The following is a 24,107-nucleotide window of genomic DNA, read 5'->3' on the forward strand; positions in this document are numbered from 1 at the left end:
TACTGTCTACCTGTCTTCACCTATCACTACTTCACCACCCTTACCCCGCCACCCCCTTTATCTGCAGCTCCCCTGACACCCACCCCCCCAGTCCTGAAGAAGGGTTACTCCCAAAATGTTGATTTCTCCGTTTCCTGATGCTGCCTGGCTTCCTGTGTTCTTCCAGCCTCCTGTTCCTCTACCTTGGATCCAAAGGTATCTGCAGTTTTTTTTTATTGGGTCTGTTCCCTTCCTCAACATGTCTAATTCCATTTCTGGAGATAGACTGGCCAATGATTTCCATTACAAACCCACATTTACTTTGACCATACAGCCTTACACTATGTTTCCTGTAAAGACTTCCTCCTATTCTCCCAATATAAGTAAGATAAACCTAAATTCAAGTGAATAAAGTTTGGAAGGCAGAGCTCAGGATCACAGAGAACACCATCACACACTGAACCTGTCAGCGGAGACAGGTTTATTTTGTTTCAGGGCTGGGTGAGTGGTTTATATTGAGGTCGGAATGATTGGGACAGGTTTGAATGTGGACTACGAGTCCCAGCAGCCTCAGTTAGAGATTTGCATTCCGCTTCCTGGAGCTGGGAGTGTCTGTGCTGAAACGGGTTAGAATTGAACTCACAGAGAGAGAGAGAGACACACAGCCGTTTGCTGACAGTGTGTTCCACAGAGTGCTGTAGCCCGTCTAAAGATCGGTGTCCAGAGCTGAACCGAACATTCTGGGGCTGTGTAAACACTGATACGTGTTTATAACACAGACGGATCAAGGACATACCTCCTTTTCTGAAGCGTGAACATATCTGCGACTGTGTTGAATCTTTGAGTTCGAAATGGCCACTTCAAAGGTAATGTTTTCCTCATCGTGGTTTTAAATTCAAGACTTAGCTCCACTGTTACAGGTCAAGGGGAGGTTGTCTCCTGCTGTTGTGATTTTCCCTTTGCCCCCTGTTATATATCTGTGCTATATTTTTTTGTTGCCTAGCTCCCTCTTATTTTGTGAATGGTGGCTCGGGAAGGTGCAGGGGCAGTAACAAACTGTTCTCACACGGTAAAAACAATGACTGCAGATGCTGGAAACCAGATTCTGCATCAGTGGTGCTGGAAGAGCACAGTAGGTCAGGCAGCATCAGAGGAGCAGTAAAATCGACGTTTCAGACAAAAGCCTTTCATCAGGAATAAAGGCAGAGAGTCTGAAGGGTGGAGAGAAAGTATCATAAGAGTACACTGGGTGAATGGGGGAGGGGATGGAGGTGATAGGTCAGGGAGGGGGGTGGAGTGGATAGGTGGAAAATAAGTTAGGCTGGAAGGACAAGTCATGGGGACAGTGCTGAGCTGAAAGTTTGGAACTAGGGTGAGATAGGGGAAGGGAAAAATTAGGAAATTGTTGAAGTCCACATTGATGCCCTGGGGTTGAAGTGTTCCGAGGCGGAAGACGAGGCGTTCTTCCTCCAGGCGTCTGGTGGTGAGGGAACGCCGGTGAAGGAGGCCCAGGACCTCCATGTCCTCGGCAGATTGGGAGGGGGAGTTGAAATATTGGGCCACAGGGCAGTGTGGTTGATTGGTGTGGGTGTCCTGGAGATGTTCCCTAAAGCGCTCTGCTAGGAGGCGTCCAGTTTCCCCAATGTAGAGGAGCGTGGACTGAAGTGATTTGGAGGGCTCTCACAACTGGGCGAAATCCTGATGATATTTTCCTTTTTGTACAATGTTACATTATTAGCCAAGATGATAGTTTCCATTCAGAACACATTTGATTGAGACACCCCTTATTAACATGGGACAGCAGAGAGAGGTTACAGGATGAAAGTCTATATTTCACTAGAGGAGACAGATACTTATGTGTCTGTTGGTTACTTTTAATCTTGGCATCCTTATACTTAACTTTATCCCCATTCTCTGGGTGTTGGCACGTTTGGTTAATGCCAATTGATGTCTTTTATGGCAGAGTTGTGTGTAAGTTCTTTACTTACCCTGTCTTTTCTCCCCTGTGTGGATATGACATGCAATTTAGCAATTTGAGGTAGATCTGCTCAGTCTTGGAGTGTTTTCCTGTGTGTTGCAATGCACGTTATTTTCATCAGTTCCACAAAGAGTTGCATATGTTGCTGAGCTGAACCAGCCTCTGAAACATAATTAACTGGGATGTGTATTTCCTGCATCAGTTCAAATTGTTACAAAATAACTTGAAGTAATTCTTGATCATGAGCAGGAGGCATAGAGTCTTAGAGATGTACAGCACAGAAACAGACCCTTCAGTCAACCCGTCCATGCCGACCAGATATCCCAACCCAATCTAGTTAGCACCTGCCAGCACCCAGCCCATATCCCTCCAAACCCTTCCTATTCATATACCCATCCAAATGCTTCTTAAATGTTGCAATTGTACCAGCCTCCACCACATCCTCTGGCAGCTCATTCCATACACGTACCACCCTCTGCGTGAAAAAGTTGCCCCTTAGGTCTCTTTTTTAACTTTTCCCTCTCACTCTAAATCTATGCCTTCTAGTGCTGGACTCCCTGACCCCAGAGAAAAGACTTTGTCTATTTATCCTATCCATGCCCCTCATGATTTTGTAAACCTCTATAAGGTCACCCCTCAGCCTCCGACACTCCAGGGAAAACAGCCCCAGCCTGTTCAGCCTTGCCCTGTAGCTCAGATCCTCCAACCCTGGCAATATCCTTGCAAATCTTTTCTGAACCCTTTCAAGTTTCATAACATCTTTCCGATAGGAAGGAGACCAGAATTGCACGCAATATTCCAACAGTGGCCTAACCAATGTCCTGTACAGCTGCAACATGACCTCCCAACTCCTGTACTCAATCCTCTGACCAATAAAAAAAAGCATACCAAACTCCTTCTTCACTATCCTATGTATCTGCGACTCCACTTTCAAGGAGCTATGAACCTGCACTCCAATGTCCCTTCGTTCAGCAACACTCCCTAAGACCTTACCATTAAGTGTATAAGTCCTGCTAAGATTTGCTTTCCCAAAATGCAGCACAACTTAATTGAATTTCAACACCTTCTTTATGAGGGGAAATATTTTCTGTTTTTTACATGTATTTTTAAGCAGTAAAGGTCTGTGCTCCTTATTTCATTGGAATACTGAAGGAGAAGCAACATAACAAACACTTAATTTAAAATAGTTTTTGTCGGCTTGAGGTGTTCCATTCTCAGTTCATTCTGTGAATTGATGCAGTAACATGTAGAACCTTCACACATACTTTCTGCTTCCATTCTAACACTGACACCAACACATTCCTATGGAATTCAGACCCCGACTGGCAGACTCCAGTGTGGGGAAGGGGGAAGGAGAGTTGTGAGGAGAGGAGGGAGGGTGGAATTAGAAAGTTGCAGTGTGTGGGGGAACAGTAACTCACCGGGAATTTTTACTCGTGTATTGGTTAATTAAGAACCAGAGGACAAGGCTGCTGACCAGTTAAGGATAGTGGGCATATCCTCTAAGCCAGAGGGCCAATAGGAACCATCAGTAGGGTGCCTTTAAAGGCAAGTGAGGATGGGGGCACACCATTGAAGGATGCCCTTCTCCAACATTTTTCAAAGTTAAAATAAAACCAAGAAGCCACTGTTGGCGAGTTTGGGGGAAACCTTTCCATAGGGTGTCCCGTGACTGCAGCTGAAAGCCAGCAGACTAGCTGGGCATCTCTGAGTATTCCCCTCCCTGCACCAAGGCCTGCTGCACGGTGGCCAATTCCAGCCATCTACCATTTTCCCCGCTGCCCTTGGAACTTGGAAAAGCCCTGCCGATCTCTCTCAATCGGCCTTTAACTGATTGAGATCCCCTAACTCCCTCCCCATCCAGTAAAATGGCCCAGGGTGCAGCAAGGGAACCAGCCAACTGTTGGTGCTATGACATTGTATGTAAACACACCCTTGTCAGGGCAAAGGAATATGTCTCACTTGTTTCTAAAGTGTAGAACAAAGCAGCTGAGGGTGCCAGGAGGGTTTAGAAGTTTATCTTTAAAATTAACAGTTCAATAGACTATATTCCCAATTTATCATGTAATCATACATTATTGTTTCAGCAGTGTAACATGGTGAATGAATTTTGGACGTAGGTTTGCTTGCTGAGTTGGAAGGTTCATTTTCAGGTTTTGTAACCCGAATAGATAACATCTTCAGTGGACCTCGGGCGAAGCAATGCTGAAAAATCCTGCTTTCTATTTATATGTTTGGATTTCTTTGGATTGGTGATGTTATTTCCTGTGGTGAAGTCACTTCCTGCTCCTTTTCTCAGGGGGTGGTAGATGGGGTCTAACTCGATGTGTTTGTTGAAAGAGTTCCAGTTGGAATGCCATGCTTCTAGGAATTCTCATGTGTGTCTTTGTTTGGCTTGTCCTAGGATGGATGTGTTGTCCCAGTCAGAGTGGTGTCCTTTCCACAAACGAAGCTGCACCAGAACATTACTTCATCCAGCCAACACACACTGCAGCATAAAGGAACTGTGCAGAACAGAGGCAAATCACCGTATATTCAAAAAGAATGGGTACCCAATGGACACAGTCTGGCGGTTTCTCAGCAACAAACTCAAACAAGCAGACAAAACACATCCAAAAACCCTAGCCACTCTCCCCTATATCAAAGACATCTCGGACATGACTGCCAGACTACTCAGACCCCTTGGCATCATGGTAGCTCACAAATGCACCAACACACTAAAACAGCAGCTAATAAACTTGAAAGATCTTATACAGACAACGAGCAAAACTCATGTCATTTACAAAATACGGTGCAAGGACTGTAACAAATACTACATTGGACAAACAGGCAGAAAACTAGTCACCAGGATACATGAACACTAACTAGCCACAAAATGACATGACCCTCTCTCACTAGTATCCTTTCACACAGATGAGGAAGGACACCACTTTGACTGGGACAACACATCCACCCTTGGACAAGCCAAACAAAGACATGCATGAGAATTCCTAGAAGCATGACATTCCAACCAGAACTCTATCAACAAACACATTGAGTTAGATCCCATTTACCATCCCCTGAGAAAAGGAACAGGAAGTGACTTCACCACAGGAAATAACATCACCAACCCAAAGAAACCCAAACATATAAATAGAAAGCAGGATTTTTCAGCATTGTTTTGCCTGAGGCCCACTGAAGGTGTTACCTAGTAGGCTAACAAAATGTTTGAACATGAACCTTCCAGCTCAGCGAGCAAACCTACATCCAAAACCTCAACCTGAGCTTCAAATCTTCTCAAAACTTGCTATGGTGAATGAATTTCTTGGTATGCAAGTCAAGTCAAACTTTGTAGTCAATGCCAATGATTTTCATTTCCACTAGGAAACCAAACTATGGGGTGGAAGATTTGTAGGAACCATTGATCCGATTATGGAGAAGTTTAATTCCTCCATATCTTATGATAAGCGAATGTGGGCTGAAGATATTAAAGGAAGCAAAGCCTACGTAAAGGCTTTAGAAAAAGCTGGATTGGTAACAAAAACGGAAATGGATCAAATTCTAAATGGATTGGACAAGGTAAGAAACTTGGCACTGATTTGACCTAACTATTAAAGTGATGAGATCTCATGTCCTTAATTCAACTGTAGTCTCTCCACAGTCAGTTATTGAAGAGTTTTGTGAAAGTAAAACCACTCAAAATTGAGTGAAACAAAACTCTATTTTTGTGTTCATGTGCAAATTGTAGATTGGGATTTTCTGATTGATAGTTCATAGTTGACATCCAATGGACAGGAAAGTGCTGGACTGATGAGCATGTAAGTGGGGCATTCCATGATAGACTACTAAACTACAATGGCTGTCTCACCTCCTGATACACTGCAACATGTGGTGGTCTCAATCAAAGAATCATCAAATCAGTAACCAGAGCCTTGTGCCTGAGCAATGCCGTAAGGAATCTGATCATTAAGAACTTTGGATGCAGTAAGTAGATGGAAGAGGTGCAGTCTGAGTTATTCTGCTTTGAAGTTTCATCGTTTATCTAAATGATTTGGATGTGAGCATAAGAGGTGTACTTAGTAAGTTTGCTGATGACACCAAAATTGGAGGTGTAGTGGACAGTGAAGAAGGTTACTTCTGATTACAATGGGATCTTGATCAGATGGGCCGATGGGCTGAGAAGTGGCAGATGGAGTTTAATTTAGATAAATGCGAGGTGCTGCATTTTGGGAAAGCAAATCTTAGCAGCACTTATACACTTAATGGTAAGGTCACACTTAATGGTAAGGTCCTGTGGAGTGTTGCTGAACAAAGGGACTTTGGAGTCGCAGGTTCATAGCTCCCTGAAAGTGGAATCACAGGTTGATAGGATAATGAAGAAGGCGTTTGGTATGTTTTCCTTTATTGGTCAGAGTATTGAGTACAGGAGTTGGGAAGTCATGTTGTGGCTGTACAGGACATTGGTTAGGCCATTGTTGGAATACTGTGCAGTTCTGGTCTCCTTCCTATTGGAAGGATTTTGTGAAACTTGAAGGCATTCAGAAAAGACTTCCAAGGATGTTGCCAGGGTTGGAGGATCTGAGCTATAGAGAGAGGTTGAAAAGCCTGGGGCTGTTTTCCCTGGAGTGTTGGAGGCTGAGGGTGACCTTATAGAGGTTTATAAAATTATGAGGGGCATGGATAGGATAAAAGACAAAGTCTTTTCCCTGCAATGGGGGTCCAGAACTCGAGGTCATAAGTTTAGGTTGAGAGGGAAAAGATATAAAAGAGACCTACAGGGCAACGTTTTCACAGAGGGTGGTAAGTGTGTGGCATGAGCTGTCAGAAGATATAGTGGAGGCTGGTACAATTGCAACATTTAAGAGGCATTTGGATGGGTATATGAATAGGAAGGGTTTGGAGGGATATGGGCCAGGTGCTGGCAGGTGGGACTAGATTGGGTTGGGATATCTGGTCGGCATGGATGAGTTGGACCGAAGGGTCTGTTTCCATGCTGTACATCTCTATGACTCTATCTAGTTCAGTTAGCAGATTTTCTTAGGTCTGATGGAAAATCTTGCTGTTTGAATCCTTCTCTTTAGATATGATTCGTGTTTTAATTTATTTATGGAAGTTACTATTGAATCTGCTTTGTTATGCCTTGCACTTGGAGCACTCCGAGTATCAACTTTATATATGTTTTTAAAAATGTTTCCTTAATTTTCTGTTTTGGTCTTGCCAATTATCTTAAATCCATCACTCCTGCAGAAGGAAATGGTGTCTCATTGACTTCATCAGAATTTTTCATTATTTTGAACGCCGCCATTTAATCTTCTCGTAACCTTCATTGCACTAAAGATCTCAATCCCAGTTTCTGTTTTGCATAAATCTGTTAAATAAACTTGGTGCAGAAAGCAGTGCTCATCTTCTTCCAAAGCCTAAACGCCAGTGTTTCTGAAAGCTGCGACTCTGATTCGCACTGAAGGAGATGAGATTACCTTTGTACAAATGGAGCCTGAAAGATTTTACTTTCCAATTGATAGATTTATGAAGAATGGCTAAATGAAACTTTCCAGATTAAAGAAGGAGATGAAGACATTCATACAGCCCATGAACGAAGACTAAAGGTAAGGGTGATCACTAAGTATATTTTTCTCAAAATGTGAGGTTTTTTTTGAAAGCCTAAGTGAAAGGACAACCTCAGGAATATTCCAATTTAGGTTTGGTATTGCAATTTGATTTGATGAGCTGAATTACATTCCCATATGTTCTGATTCTATTTGGTTCAAAATCCATTGCTAGTCGATGCCATTATCTTAGTGTCAGTCTGTGGAATAACTTTCTTATCAACTATCCAAAAACAAGAGAGGGCTGGGGAAACACAACAGATCTTGCAGCATCAGTGGGAGGAAAATCGATTAATGTTTCAAAACTCCATTCTGACAAAGGGTCACTGGGTTTGAGAAATTAACTGTGTTTGTCCCAGTACAGATTACGCCAACCTACTGAATTTCTCTCGCACTCGTTTTATGTTTCAGATTTCCAGTATCCGCAGTTCTGTATGTTTATGTTATCAACTGGACATGTAGTTTGATATTAATTAATCTCGTGTTTGGATAGCAAGAAATACAAGAAAAGAATTGACGCATCAGAAACAGTCTCAATGACAGGTTATTGATTGGCACTTTAATTGCTACATACGTCAACAAATTTATCATTAAATGCAGTAATCACTAATCATTCTCGGATTGAGCTAATGAACATTGCTCTTATTGGATCTGCTGTATGTAAGGGATAAATCCTAACTATCTTGACTTGCTCATTCTAATCTGTTTTTAAGTCCCCAAGGTAGCCCCTTGTCAATAATTGTTTCAAAATGCTGTATTTACTTTAGGCCATTTTACTGACTGTAAAGTGGGAATTTTAAGCTAACTTTCTTTTTAGTTTTTTTGCTTTGTGAATAGTTTAGTTTCTATGCCTCCCAAGTTGTTTCATGAATAATGTAAATATTGACTAACCTTAATGAGTAAGCAACTTAATGGAAGACTATATTTATTAATCAAAATTGATCTGGAGTTTGCTTGTAAATAGTTCTTTTTATTTAAGGTGCTACCAGCTGTTGGTTATTGTTATTTAGTAATGCTTTATATGGCACTATTAAACATTCAAAGTAGCAAAAGGAAAAGTGCTGATGAGGTTTTGAATGAAGAGTTACGGAAAAGTGTCAAAGCATTCCACTTTAAGGAAGATTTTAACAAGGGAACAGCATGTAACAAAGTTGAGGGGTTTGGGGATCACTGTGCAGAAATCTTTATGATTGGATACTCTGAAGGTACTGCTATTGCAATTGAAGGTTTTTACAATTTGTTTTGTAAATTGTAGTTTAAATGTAAGATAAATTATGTCCACTTGATAGTTGATCCAACTGGTTTGATTGTTAGAGATTAGAGGCTGGAATTGTTTTACGGAGAAGAAGGTGAAAATTGTTTATGCTTGGTGACATTAGCAGTAGTGTTCTTGTGGCCAACTGAATTTGAGGCCTGAACTTTTACACAGATGGAGAGCCTCTCCATCTCTACAAAATTGGCAGGAGAAGCCAAATTCAGAAGTCTCACCCACAAATATAAAACCCACTATTTTTACAGAGGTATTTTCTAATTCGCACATCTGGAGTCCAGAGAGGCACTTTTACCTATTAAAGTGCAGTTGCCTCAGGATGATCTGATTTTCGTTAGTCGGATGGGCACAATCTGATTGTATACTTTGGACTTGGTACGAGAGAGTCTAAAGTTGTCAGAGTGCTTTGGAAAGGGAGGCTACACTTTTGGATATGGTTCTATGTCAAATTCAATGATTGTGAGCCATACTTTCGGAGTACTCCAGTGCTCAAAGGCATATTGAAATGTGAGTGTGGAAACACTTTGGATCTGACAAGTTCACTGGAACTCTCAAGAGGATCACCTCGGCATTTGTCATTCTGATCTTTGAATATTTGAATAAAAAAACTGTCCTCTGACATAAGTTTGAGGGCAATCATTGCAGGATGAATGCTGCATGACTGATGTCACAATCTTTCATCATCACACCAGAGTTCCTGCCAGTTTGATTTACAACTCCAAGTGGTTATAAATGCTTTGAAATGGGATTTGAATTCAAGTGTTTGTTTTTTCATTAGGGATTAAAGAAAATTAAACACATGGAATGGGTTTATATCATGAGCCCTTCCCTTTAAAAGAGTCAATTCAGTCGAGGCTGTGAGGCATGTGTGCTGGAGGACTTTTTGTTTGGTTTGCCTTCGTTGCCATGACAAATTGGCAGTGTACCAAGACAGGCCTTCACCAGAATCAAAATCTGACTTTCTGGGACAGCTTCTCCTAATCGTTCTCAGGTCGGTCTTGGGGAGTCAGGAAGTTCAGGAACAAGTCTCTCAAAGCCTCAGGAAAGTGTAATTGGTATTGTATTGAACACAATAAGCCGTTTCTTTTTGAGATGAAAGAAAGTTTGGATCAAGAATCAGTTGTTATCATTTCTGCCTATGTGTGGCATTAATGTGTTTCACATTGACTTGGGGCAGAGGGCTGAAGACGCCTTTATTTTTGGTCAGAATACAGACTCTTCTACAGATCAATGACTATCACAGCAGAGGTTGTGTGTGGTCAACAGACAGAAAAGGTTGCATGACTTTGCAAGCTAGTTCTGTGAGGGAGATGGTCTCTAATCAAAGAGAGGCATCTTCTCCAGACATTGGGAGATTTGGTCTGGCTGGGGGATAAAGAATCATCACAGCAGGCTTTCCTATTGTGGTAGATTTAGGAAATTCTTCAAAACATAACAAAATTGTCCCAAGATTATCACTCACATGCAGTGAAACAGAGATACAGGGACATATTGAAAGATAGGACAAGTAAAGTCTGTTAGCTAGATTTCCCTAGAGCATGTGATATGTGACAGATCTAAAACAAACTTCATGCATATGTCAACACAGAGTCACTAGTACATCTCCCAAGGTAATGGCTCATGGTGAGTTAATGAACAAGTTGTCTTTTAACAAGTGTATTTTTAATAAAACCTGACAGAAAAGAATTCATCTCTGAGAAAGTGAGGACTGCAGACGCTGGAGATCAGAGTCGAAGAGTGTGGTGTTGGAAAAGCACAGGATCTGACAAGTTTGTGACAGGAATTCCTGATGAAGCGCTTATGTCTAAAACATTGATTCTCCTGCTGCACAGATGCTGCCTGACTGGCTATGCTTTTCCAGCACCACAGTCTTCGATGAGGAACGATTGCATGCTGCACACCAGAATTTGTCTTTAGTCGTCTACTTTCAAGAACATAAAAATCACCCGCAAATACCATAAAGCCAATTAGTGTTATGTTGCCTACAAAGAGCAGTATTTAGTCAACTATTTTTGTCTGAGTGCAAAAATATTAAGAGTAATGATCATGCCCTCTCATTCTTTTAGTTAATAACTTAAAGTTTGAATTGATTTAAAAGATTTTACAGAGATCATAACACACAAAAGAGATGAAGGTTGCACAAAAGACTCAGGTTGATTTGTTTCTGCTGTCAGCCCCCTGGCCATTTGTGCTTTTCTCTCCAGTCTTGAAAACTGTGAAAGATTTAGAGAGAAGTCTGTGCAAGAATAGAATATTTGTTCACTTGTTCCAATGCATACAATTAGTGGGAGAAATTTGTATTTTTTTTAGAAATTTCTAAAAATGAGGAAAACTTGTTTTAACTGGTTCATAGATTGCAGCATAGCGTCTTCAACAAGAATAACAGGTTTTCCTGTAATTGGCTAGCTTTTTCCAATGGTTTCTCAGAACTGTACTCCACCTGTGAGGAACCTGTTTCTCATGGTTTTCCTCCCTTGGCCATCATACAAGGTCCAGGAAAACAAACATAGACCCAAATTCAGACTCAGCTTTAAGCCTAAAAAATTCAAAAGAAATTGGAACACCACTTTGTCATCGAATGTAGAGGTTGGGAGGTTTGGGGCCTTTTGGTGATCGATGGAGATCAATACCCAGAAAATCCTTGGTTAAGAGGGGGAGCTAAGCCTCTTTGGATCCTTTCAAAACTCTTGCAAGGGACTTGAGTCAGTGGGGAGTCTGAGTCTTACTGTCACTGCTGGGATCTCATGTATCCCACCACACTGGGAGAAGATTCCAATAAAAATTGAGCAGGGCTGATGGCCCTCCTTACCAATTCAGGAAAAAAAATTGCAGTGTTGGGTCCAGGCGTGCTGTAGGGACAGATATAATTTCACATCTTAGGAAACCCTTGCAAACCACAGAGAAATACAAAGGGAGTGAAGACTTGACTTACTGAATATCTGCTCTTTTACACACTCTGTAAACCTGCAAATTACCCGAGCTCCCCAGACAAAGGGCAAATGAGGAGATTGTTTTTGAGACGTTGATTGGTCATTTCTGGAGAAAGTAAAATTGGGGTCATTACCCTTTAAAACATTTTAAATGGTTGAATGGGTTGACTTTGGGACAATGTTTTCCCAGTCAAGATTAGAGTGGTGCTGAAAAAGCACAGCAGGTCAAGCAGCATCCGAGGAGCAGGAAAATCAACGTTTTGGGCAAAAGCCCTTCAAAGCTTTTTCTTGATGAAGGGCTTTTGCCCGAAACATCGATTTCCCTGCTCCTCAGATGCTGCCTGACCTGCTGTGCTTTTCCAGCACCACTCTAATCTTGACTCTGATCTCCAGCGTCTACAGTCCTCACTTTCGCCACAATGTTTTCTCAGGCTGTGGAAATCCAAAACCAGGTGATCACTGTCTCAAAATAAAGGCTGTTTGGGACTGAGACAATGAGAAAATCAATCACGCAAAGGATTGTGAGATTGTATTTCTTTTTAATCCCAAAGTGCTGTAGCTACTCAGCTGTGATGCATATTCAGTAGAGGGGTCAAAACAAAGAGAATTGGGAGATTTAGGATGGAAAATGAAGCTAAGATTATCCTTAAATGGTCCAGTCTACACACAGTGCTCCAGTGATTGGGTTGAATCTTAAATGGCTTCTGAAATGGCTGAGCAAGCCACTCAATTGAACTACAATGACTCAAGATGGTGGCTCACCCTGACCTTCTCAAGGACAATTAATACTTTTCACAATCAGCAATGCTCACATTCCATGAAAGAATATTTAAAAAATACGGTATTTTATTTTCGACCTCCTGCTTCACACACTGCATGTCACAATGACCTTCAATCTGGTTGAATTGGCACTAACACATTCACTGTCGAAGCCACCGCACTGAAACAGACACTGGAGACTGGTGTATTTTTGTTGAGGTGGGGAAGCAAGCCTAATACTCTATGACTCTATGACTTAATACTGAGGGTGGACAGATGCTGACATTTGCAGACCACTGGCCAAGTGTAGTTAAGTACTTGAAGATTAACTGAGATTGTAACTGACCACAATATTATGCTGTAGTAAAAAGTGAGGTCTGCAGATGCTGGAGATCAGAGCTGAAAATGTGTTGCTGGTTAAAGCACAGCAGGTTAGGCAGCATCCAGGGAACAGGAAATTCGACGTTTCGGGCCAGAGCCCTTCATCATTCCTGATTGAAGGGCTCTGGCCCGAAACGTCGAATTTCCTGTTCCCTGGATGCTGCCTAACCTGCTGTGCTTTAACCAGCAACACATTTTCAGCACAATATTATGCTGCCCAGACCATAAAACTGTGGGCATGTACAACCAGGAGATGGTGGGCTACCATTTTAAAATGGTGGGAGGAAGGGACATTCTAACTGATATTAAGTGAAAGATAAAAGACTGATTAATAGAAAACATAATAAGTATGTATCATTTTCTAAATCTTCAGCAAAAAAATTTGTCTCAAGGAATGAAATTTCATGTTGACAAGATTAATATTTTGGGGCCTGAGATATTATTCAGCAGTAATTATCCCTCATTATGCTGTTTTCAATTAACTTTGCTTATGAACGCTTTATCCCTAATTTTTCTCAGCTCTTTCTATTTCAGAGCAACTCATAAGCTCAGAAGATCATTGCATTGAAGTTATGTTTGTACATACTCTATTGGTGAATGCAACTTGTGGAAGAGCAGGGAACCTCTGACGGCAATGTTTATTGTTATCTGTTGCTGTCGTCTTAGACAAAGTTAATGTCGGATTTGCCTTGGAATATTGGGCCCTGATAGTGTGACTACTGATATTAGAGCAAAATCTAGGCCATATTTGTATTTGCAGATCTCATATAATGTCAACAAAAATTATTAATGTCTTCTGATCTGTTCTGATTTTAAAAAAAATTGGTGTGATTTTCTTTTACTTTCAGGAATTGATTGGAGAAGCTGGAGGAAAATTGCATACTGGTCGAAGCAGGAATGACCAGGTAAATTGGATTTGTGTTAGCACCATAATGTCTTGCAGTGCACTAATAATGCAGTTGCTGTGGGTATTTCGCCGAGCTGGGAATTTAGTATGCAGATATTCCGTCCCCTGTCTAGGTGACAGCCTCAGTGCCATGGAGCCTCCTGCGAAGTGCTGCTATACTGTGTCGGTTGGAATTTATTTGGTTTTGTTCCCGCTACTTCGAGTTGCTGGTTGCAGTGGTCAGTATACTGAGTCGAGGTCTATGTGCTTGTTAATAGAGTCTGTGGATGAGTGTCACACTTCTAGAAATTCTCTGGCTGTCCTCTGTTTGGAATGTCCTATGATCATTGTTGTGTTATTCCAGTTCAATTTGTGGTCCTTGTTGTCTGTGTGTATAGATACTAAGGACAGCTGGTTGTCGCATTTAGTGGCTAGTTAATGTTCATGAATGCGGATTGCTAGTTGTAAACACATTCATGAACATCACCTAGCCACTAATCACTACGACCAGCTGTTCTTAGTATCTATACACACAGACAACAAGAACCACAAAATTCAACTGGGATATCGTAAACAATAATAGGACAAGCCAAACAGAGGACAGCCGGAGAATTCCTCGAAGGTTGACACTCATCCACGGACTCCATCAACAAACACACAGACCTAGACTCAATATACTGACCACTGCAACCAGCAACCAGAAGTAGCAGGAACAAAACCAAATAAATTCCAATTGACACACTATAGCAGTGCTTTGCAGGAGGCTCCACAGCACTGAGGCTGTCACTTAGACAGGGGACGGAATGTTTGCACACCAAATTCCCAGCTTGGCAAACATACCCACAGCAACTGCAACCAGCACCTGAGCTACAAATCCCTACACAAACCTTGTGCACCAATAATACGTTATAGATTACAACTGTTGTTTTTGAAAAAAGGAGCTTTGAGTAATGTTGCTGTGATGTCAAAGAGGTACGCATAACTGGGTATAAATACCACAGTATGGGTGGAGTTAAAGCTATCTGGAAGAAGCATACTTGAATATGTGACTCCCTGAAGGCGAGGCAAAGAATACGTGAAGACACTTAAAAAAAGGATTAGTAATTTCCTAAGTCACTGCCGAGTAAAGGATTGTTGTATCTGATAATGTTTAGTACTCAAGTCTAGTAAATAGTGTTACTTTGAACAATAAACCTGTAGGCAGTTGTTGACTTCACTTCAACCAGTCTGTCTGGATCCACAATTTATTACATCGCATATAAACACATGACAAAATATGGAATTAACGCAAAATACTGTGATGCTTGAAGTCTGATCTAAAAACAAAAATTATAGGAGAAACTGAGCAGGTCTGGCAGTATCTGTGGAGAGAGAGAGTAGACAGACAGAGATAATGTTTCAAGTCCAGTATGATTTTTTTTTTGTGAAGCATTTTCTGCTTTTATGGCAAAAGATGGTGGTAGCTCATGATACACTGCCGAAGAAATCATGTTAGTCGTGAAGATTGAGAAGCAGACCTGAAAGTATCTGGCTGGAGAAACAATCAGAAACCTGACTTTTCACATGATTTCTGGTACAGCTTTAAGTAAAAAAAGACAACACATGTTAAATATCCGGGCTGAGACTTTTGTGAAGAAAAGCCATCGAGGAAAATATATGCAGTACACCAAACAGCAGAATCTTGCAGAAAAGATCATCACACGTAATCTAATCATTTTACAGCTTGTTATAGTGAAAATGAGTTTTATAAAGGCCGTGAGACCATTAAAACAAAATGTCCCTGAGCACCTAAGGGGTTACATTTGGAAGCAGCCAATTATCGTAACCCAAAGCAGATTTGTTCCCAGGAAAAAGGGAGGTAAACCTTAGAGTCACCTGAAAGACTGGGCTGGGAGGCAAAATTATGACTTACATCAGTGACCTAACAGCCTATAAACCACTCTTTTCACAGTAAGTTAAAGGAAAAGCAAGTTCAGATTGATTTTCAAAAACAGGCTTAAGTAGATAGATTGGAGGAATCCATAATAATAATAAATTACTAGAATGTGCTTAGAATTCTAACAGGAACAAAAGTGTTTCTTTTTCAGACATGTATGAGTTTTTAATGCAGCATCTGTGGATGTTAAAAGAGGAAACATTTTTTGAGTCCAATATGACTCTTCACACAACAAAGAATAACATTACTGCGTTTATTATTATAAAGGCTTTGCTTTTTTTTCCTTTTTTCCCCCACGATCCCAATTATTTTACCAATATTTTAAACTTTGTCTGACCCACAAAATTCTAACACCATTTCTCTTAATCTACTCTATTTAAGCCCTTCGTGATTTTGAAGGCCTTGGTTAAATTACTCCTCAACCTCTGCTCTCAGGAGAAATATCTCAGCTTCTCTAATTTCCCACATTAACTGGCTGTCATCCCAAACATTATTCCAGTAGTGTATTATCCAAGGCCTTGAAAACCTTTTACAAGTTCACTGTTTACATACTAGGTAATTTCAATTTCCTTCACAAGGATACTGTGATGAACTATGACATTTTAATTGAGAGCATTTAATTCAGCAAAGACCACGGATTACGCCCTGAGGTAATTTATTCTCTTTGGCTCAGTTTTAATTATCCTAGTTGTTGAAAAAGACGTGCAAGAAATATTTTGAGTGAATTCTAGTGAATTGAGGCAAGTAAGCTTCACTTAAAACGTAAATTGGATGTTGTTTTACCAAGATAGCTTGCATACTGTTGACGTATTTTATATGTTTGCCAATGAGCTGTAAAATGTCAATTTAGAAATGTTTATCTTTTGGTATGAGATGAAGGCCTTTTTGAAAAGAATCCACTTCAGTTCTGCAGCAATTCCCAAAATGCTAATTAGACCAATTTTTTTGCATCATTGACCTCACATTGGGCTGTATGTTGATGGATTCAGATAATGAACTTCACACTATTTGCCATTCTAATATATTCTATGCCTAACTGAACACAATGTTTTTTTTTAAAGGTAGTAACTGATATGAGATTATGGCTACGAGATAATATCTCCATTCTGATGGATCACTTGCTGCAGTTGATTAAAACAATGGTTGAAAGGGCTGCTGTGTAAGTTTTTATTCTGTGTCTCTTTGCAGTTAGAGTGTAAAGGATTTTTAAAAATTAATTAATCCACAGATAACAAATTTATCTGAAATTATTTGTTCAATCTATGTAATGCAAGCTGAGCAGAAAATCTGATTTCCATGGGGAATTTATATTTACTCAAAGTAAAACTTTTGGGCTTTGTCTATTGTGGTTCACTTTGTTGTTGACCATCTAGCTACAGCATCATGATTCTGTCATGATGTATGGCACTAGTATAGCCAGGTTAATCACCGACACCATTTTTCTTCAAGTTTATCTTTCGAACTTACCCTTAAGCTCCTGTGTACTAGATGCTGAACCCATGAACTGCTCTTGAGTACGCAGCTGTCTGACACCTCCCTTGAATGACCATTTATTTTCATCATGATGAACCCAGATACTGGCCAACGGAAGGCTGTTGACCATGAAATGAGATTATTATTCAAATCAGGGCCATACGTATTCCCGTCCCCTTTGCATGCTCACATTTCCTGCATGAGTTACTTTGATGAGCGGGAGCAAAGACTGTGACTATTTTTTGACTTCCTTTTCATTTTGCCTAAAGTTGAGGGAAAATAACAACTGCTGTAGAACCCTATTCCACTAGCATTGACTCAAGAGTCACTGTAATACTCACAGAATCAAAAGCCAATTCGGGTTGTTGGAGGTCAGCAAAACTAAGTCCTATTTTATTTATTTTCATTCCATTTTACCTTTACTGCACATCGCTTACATCAGAAGGCCTTAGTATAGAAAGGAAATAATTAAACTGGAAAGGGTTCAGAAAAGATGATCAGGATGTTGTTAGGATTGGAGGGTTTGACTTATAAGGGGAGGCTGGGACTTTTTTCATTGGAGCATAGGAGGTTGAAGGGTGACCTTCTAGAGATTTATAAAATCATGAGGGGTGTAGATAAGGTGAAAGGCAGATGTCTTTTCCCTAGAGTGGGGAATTTCAAGACTGGGGAATACTTTTAAGGTGAGAGGATAAAGATTTAAAAAAGACATGAGAGGCAACTTCCAGAGGAAGTGGTGGAAAGTGGAACAATTACAACACTTAAAAGACATTTCTTACTCGAGTACTTATCTAAATGTTTGGAGGTCGATGCGTCAAATGCAGGCAGGCGGGGCTAGTTTAGTTCGGGATTGTAGTCGGCACGGATTAGTTGGACCAAAGGGTCTGTTTCCACACGATATAATTCTGTAATGATATGAAGTGGGATTGTTGGTGTATTTTACCTTCCCCACCTTTTCCTTGATTCTTAATACTTGTTACTTAATGAGCTGTACCATCCAACAAACCGTTATTTTACTATCGAGGGGAGTGATTAAACTTGGATAGTGAAGACCAGACAGACTGTCACTGTAAGAAATGTAGGTCCCTTTAAGAGTAAACCAGAACAGTTCCAGAGTTGATTGATAACAAGTGATGTTCATTAGGCTTTGCATTGCTAGTGAACCTATCTCTGGCCACCAGGCATGGGTTTTCAAGTCCCACTTGCTCCAGAAGTGTGTCATAACATGTCTCACAATATGTCTGAGCAGGTAGATTAAAATAAAATTTGTGTCTGCGCTGGTTAAGGCTAAACAGTAAGTGGCTATTTTGTAGACGAGGATAAAAACTGTATGATATAAAGTTATAGGAAGAATTATTCTTCTGCCCTTGGTAGATTATGCTTGTAAATTGATGTGTTTTAATTTGTATTGTAGTGAGGTCTTTTAAAAAAAAAAGGAGCTGGATTATAAGGGCTATTGTGATGCATTGGTAGTGTCCAGGGTTCAAGGCTAATCTGCTCCAGAGGTGTAAACGGTAATGCCATCATGGTTTTACTGAACCGCAGTCCTGCTCTCTAATTAAAGAGCGATGACTGGTGGTGGTTTAACCTGAGGGTCGCCACACTTCAGGGAAAGGGAAAGTTTGAGAAAGAGAGTCCTTCATGGTAACCTTAGCTAATTCAGGTGCTGAACCTATGCGGTTATCATATCTCTGTATCACAAACAACCATCCAGGCGACTGAGCAAAATAACCTTCTAACTAGACATGGTGGCTCACAGTGCCAGGGACACAGGTTCAATTCCCACCTCAGGCAACTGTCTTTGCACATTCTCCCCGTGTCTGTGTGGGTTTCCTCCGGGTGCTCTGGTTTCCTCCCACGGTCCAAAAGATGTGCAGGTCAGATGAATTGGCCATGCTAAATTGTCCGTAGTGTTAAATGTAGGGGAATGGGTTGCTCTTCGAAGCGTCGGTGTGGACTTGTTGGGCCGAAGAGCCTGTTTCCACACTGGAAGTAATCTAATCTATCTAATCTAATCTAAATTACCCAGTGTCCAACTATGGGATGTGTGGGCTTGGTGGGTTAGCCACAGGAGATGCAGGGATAGGGTAGGTGGTGAGTTTGGTGGGTTACACTTCAGAGGGTCTGTGTTGCTGGGTTGAATGGCCTGCATCCACACTGTAGGGATTCTGATTTTTGTAGAATTAATCACATTGTAATGTGATGTGCATTGAAGACATCACCTCACCCAGTTGTAAGTATACCTTTAGCTTAGGAATTTAATGGATCTGAAGATCTGGGACAAAAATTGAAATAGCATTTATTACATTTTTGTAGATAGGGCATCCAGGTTTAGCATATTCATGGTGATCAACAATACGGACAGAAAAACTACAGTGGACAGACACTTAGGAAAGTGGGACAGTAGACAGTTTGATCACTACAAAATTCTTAATGAATAATGGCGATGAATATGTGAAAGATGGATTTTGGGATGTGTAGAAACTTAAATCTTATAGTAATACATACTCCTGCAAAAAGTCCATTCAGCAATGGCTTGCGTAAAAGAAGCCATGCAATAATTGATGATCTATTGCACAAATTACTGGCAGATCAACTGAAATGTAAGTTACAACCAATACTGGCATGGGTCGTACGTGCAAAACACTGTTTAGGGGATATGGCCCAAAACCCAAAATTGTCTTCACTGCTGTAAGACTAACCTCCAGTATTAGGAGCAACAATCAGATTTTTCAAAAAATCCAGCTAAGTTCATTATATGTTGGTTAAAAAGTTTCCCTTAAAAATGAGGTATCAGAAAAAAAGTGTTGAAATATCGCATCAGATCATCCAGGGAGATTTTGGTTCTGATGGCCATGGTTTACTATAAGAAGGGAGGACATGGAGTGGAAATGGCCAGAAAAGGCTGTTGGACAAGATGGGAAAGTGTTAATAATAGAACACAGAAAAATATTAAAGAGGGTGAAAATAGACTTTGCATGTCAATTTGTAAGTAATATCAAGAAAGGCAGCAAGAGCTTTTTCAAATGTATGAAAAGAAAGGGGAGGAAAAGTATGAATATAAAATGAGGCTGTGGAAATAATAATGGGGAACTAGAAAATGTCAGGAACTGAAGAACATTTTATATCAGTCTGCATCGTAGAAGACACTAATAGCATTCCAAGAATTCTAAATTATCAAGGAGCAAGAAATGGAGAGCAAATACAACAGCTATCACCAGAGAAAAAGTACTAGGGTAACGAGTTGGGCTAAAGACTGGTAAACCCCTGGATCTGATGGAATACATCTTAGGATATTATAATAAATAACTCTAGAGACAGTGGATGCATTGATGGCAATCTTCCAAGACTTCTTAGACTCTGTAAAGTTGGAGGATTGGAAAACTGCCCATGGACCACTTTTTTAATTCAAACATGGAAGGAGATAAAATTCAGGAAATTATACAGCAATAAACTTAGTATTTGTTATTGGGAAATATTTAGCATGTATTATAAAGGATCTAAGAGCAGAACATATAGAAATGCATAGTAGAATCAAATAGAGTCAGCGTGGCCTTATGAAGAGAAAATCATTCCTGAACATTTCATTAGAACCTCTGAGGAAGGAGCAAGCAAGATATATAAATTGTAAGCTGTTGATGTACTGCAATATATTTGGATTTTCAGGAGGCATTTAACAACGTATCACATGTTTGTCTACATAACAAGTTCAGAGCCTGTGTGTTGGGTGTAGTATATTAGTGTTGGTAGAGGATTGGTTAACTACTATAAGACAGAGTTAGGTTAAAGAGGCAATTTGCAGGATAGAAATTTGCAGCTAGTAGAGTGCCACAGGGATCAGTGCTGAGGCCACAAATACTGACAATGGACCATGACACCCTTGGAGTGTGGTGTTTTTCAGTAAGGGTAGTTCTGTTAACATTAGTGTGTTCTGAACTGAAGGCAGACCCAGAAAAGTTCTGTTGGTATTATAATGGAAAACTTTATGGTATCATTATGCTGTTTTTGTGAGGGGCACCAATGAATTGGAGAAAGCACATATCAATCAAATTTGGAAGGAATTCAAAATTGGGCGATGTCAAACAAGTGAAAGTTAGAGATTAATGTATATTGCAAATATTTGTAGCCCCAGCATTGAAAGCAGTGCTCCTCGACTAGGCACATGTGTTTTGGTGATGGGGAAAAAGCCATTCGGTTATGTGTAATAAATATTTGTGGATTTTTTTTTAAAAAGAGCTGGGTTCTTAAGGCTCTGTTATGGTACCTCTGAGCCAGAATGCAAGGATTCAAGTCTCACCTGCTCCAAAGTAGGTAATAACATCTTTGAACAGATTTGATTTTAACAAAAGGAAAAAAGAGCTGAACCTTCCCAAGTGAGGAGTTAGCTTGCGGACAGGGAAATGGTCCAAAAGGGAAAGGTGGAAACTGGTGTTTGTGTTAAACAATAAACTTGCAACGAAACAGTTTCAAATCTCTAAGCCTTTTCTTGCCTTATTGAAATGTCTATCACAGGCTGCCATTTACAGTTAGCACCTTCTGGAGTCTTAAATGATTCCCCTCTTCATGGGTTAGAACATAGAAAAATACAGCGCAGTACAGGCTTTTTGGCCCTCGATGTTGCGCCGACCAAACGGTTGTCTCTGCTCATTTCAATTATTTTCTTTTGTGAATTGCCAACTACTTTTTCTGTCTGTCCCTCAAGCACATTATTCTGTTACTGCATTTTTAAAATAGTTTCTGTTCCATGTGTTAATCATAATGCATCCTTTATCCATTAGGGAAATTGATATCCTTTTTCCTGGATACACTCATATGCAAAGAGCACAGCCAATTCGATGGAGTCACTGGATTCTGAGGTGATCACTATTTTAGTTGGTGTTAAATTAAACAGCTGAAACTTGGAAGTTGCGTGGCAAGTGAGAATATTTATCAGGTCCACAGTTATTTTTGTTAAGACAAAAAAAAATGTCATCAAACCATCGCATACTATGTGGTGCTTTCACACCATTAACACTTACTTTCTAATGACTTCTGTAATATCACACAATCTGTTCAGAGGTTTGTAAAGAAACAGCTAGAATTAGACTACAGGTCTTTTTTTTAACTGGTAGGTGAAGTTCAGTGATTTCAATTATGAGACATGGGTGGATGTTACTTATGGATGGTTGGAGTTAATTTTTATTTCCAATTTGAAGGCTAGGATTTTCTTCGATATCAGCCGAATAAAAATGTTTAAAGATTATGCAATAGATGGTTGCAATCTTACTTTGATATTGGGCAAGGAAATCTGTCATCCTTACCTGGTCTGACCTACGTCAGTGTCCAGACCCAGAGCAATGTGATTCACATTTAGCTGTACTGCCCTCTGAAATGGCCTAACAAACTGCACAGTTTAAGGGCAAATAGTAATAAGCAACAAAATCTGACCTTGTCAGCAACACCCATATTCCAATAAAGAGTATATATTTTTAAAAATCCCCTACCAAAACGTGCAATCAACTCTGCCTGTCTACATACTTGGAAGAAGATCTTGTGACACTATTCCAAGAGGAGTAGTGAATTCTTCCATCGTCTGACCTATAGGAGTACCTCCGGCATTTGTTGCTAAAAATGAATGATTGGCTCCTCTGTGGTTGGTGGGATACTGCATGACGTGATAGTGATCGAAGTTGGCATCAATGTATCAATGTGAGGCATCTTGAAATTGTTACGTTAATGTAACTGATTTTAATTTGGCACCAGCATACTGTTACCCATCATGGTTAACACCAGTTTTCAGAAAAAACATTAATATAAGTGAACTAAGGTGTTGACTACAGAACTGTAAGAAGTTATTTTGTTGGTACCTTTTGTGAAAAGAACATTTCTGTTTTGTGCTCTAGCCATGCTGTTGCCTTGTCTCGTGATGCCGAGAGACTTGAGGAAATTAGGAAAAGAACCAATGTCCTGCCATTGGGAAGGTGCGATATCTATGTATGTTATATCTATCTCCCTATATTACCTTAGAGAGATAAGTAATATATACAATTATGTCGAATGTACAGCGCAGGAAAAAGTCTATTCACCCTAACCTGCATTGGTTTTTCATTCAAACCTCCTCACTTTTGTTTGTCCGTATCTGTCTCTTAAATATAATCCTTTAATCCCTTCTCTATTTTAAACTTACCTAGCATCCCTGTAAATGCACATTTACTATTTGCCCAAACCACTGCTTTGATTTCTTGGACACTGTCTGTAAACTTGAGTTTTGCTGTAACCCACAAGTGGAAATATTGTCACTGTGTCTTAAATGATCAAACTCTTTTTCATGATTTTAAAGAACTCTGTTAGACTGCTCCTTAGTCTTTTCAAGAGAAAAGAGACATAACCTGTTAATTTTTTCTTTATAGATATAACTTCTACCATCCTTGTAAATATTTTTGCAATCTCTCCAGTGCTTCTGTGTCCTTTTAAATGCAACTGATGTCTAACCAAGTTCCAATATAATATTATTGTAGACTCTCTCTCTTTCAGTTCTACAACTAAATCCTGATGCTTGATTTGCCTTTGTCTATCCTGATTGCTACTTCTACTGATTTCTGTATTTGATCCATGATCTCTGCTGTTCTACTCCAAGTAAAATATAACTTTATTCTTCATATCCTGCATTTATCAATACTAAAATTACTTTAGCAAATATACCCTCACTCTGCAACTGTTGCTTTCCTTCTCAGTGTTGAACATTACAACCCCATTAATCTTCCTGACAAAATTAATCATGTACACCTTGGTGAATATAAATTGTGATGAAGATGGTATAGAATTTCAGAGGATGTGGATGAGTTGGTAAGTGGGCAGGTAGATGGCAGATCAAGTTCCATGCGGAGAAGTGTGAGCAGATACATTTTGGTAGGAACCCGGAGAGATTATATAAAATAAAGAGTCATTGAG

At 40.1% G+C, this 24,107-nt stretch overlaps 1 protein-coding gene across 1 annotated transcript in view; it reads left to right on the forward strand.

Moving 5' to 3' along the window:
• The first annotated feature begins 589 nt into the window (after nucleotides 1-589).
• Nucleotides 590-24,107, forward strand: part of asl (argininosuccinate lyase) — a 39,578-nt gene continuing 16,060 nt past the window's right edge. The window contains exons 1-7 of the mRNA XM_060848285.1: nucleotides 590-845; nucleotides 5,321-5,515; nucleotides 7,459-7,542; nucleotides 13,731-13,787; nucleotides 16,766-16,863; nucleotides 21,956-22,033; nucleotides 23,060-23,137. Of these exons, the coding sequence (XP_060704268.1) occupies nucleotides 831-845; nucleotides 5,321-5,515; nucleotides 7,459-7,542; nucleotides 13,731-13,787; nucleotides 16,766-16,863; nucleotides 21,956-22,033; nucleotides 23,060-23,137 (605 nt within the window). The 5' untranslated portion in view covers nucleotides 590-830. The remainder of the gene's footprint in view (nucleotides 846-5,320; nucleotides 5,516-7,458; nucleotides 7,543-13,730; nucleotides 13,788-16,765; nucleotides 16,864-21,955; nucleotides 22,034-23,059; nucleotides 23,138-24,107) is intronic.

The sequence above is a fragment of the Hemiscyllium ocellatum genome, chromosome 31 (genome assembly GCF_020745735.1).
Source record: "Hemiscyllium ocellatum isolate sHemOce1 chromosome 31, sHemOce1.pat.X.cur, whole genome shotgun sequence".
Classification (NCBI taxonomy): Eukaryota; Metazoa; Chordata; class Chondrichthyes; order Orectolobiformes; family Hemiscylliidae; genus Hemiscyllium; species Hemiscyllium ocellatum.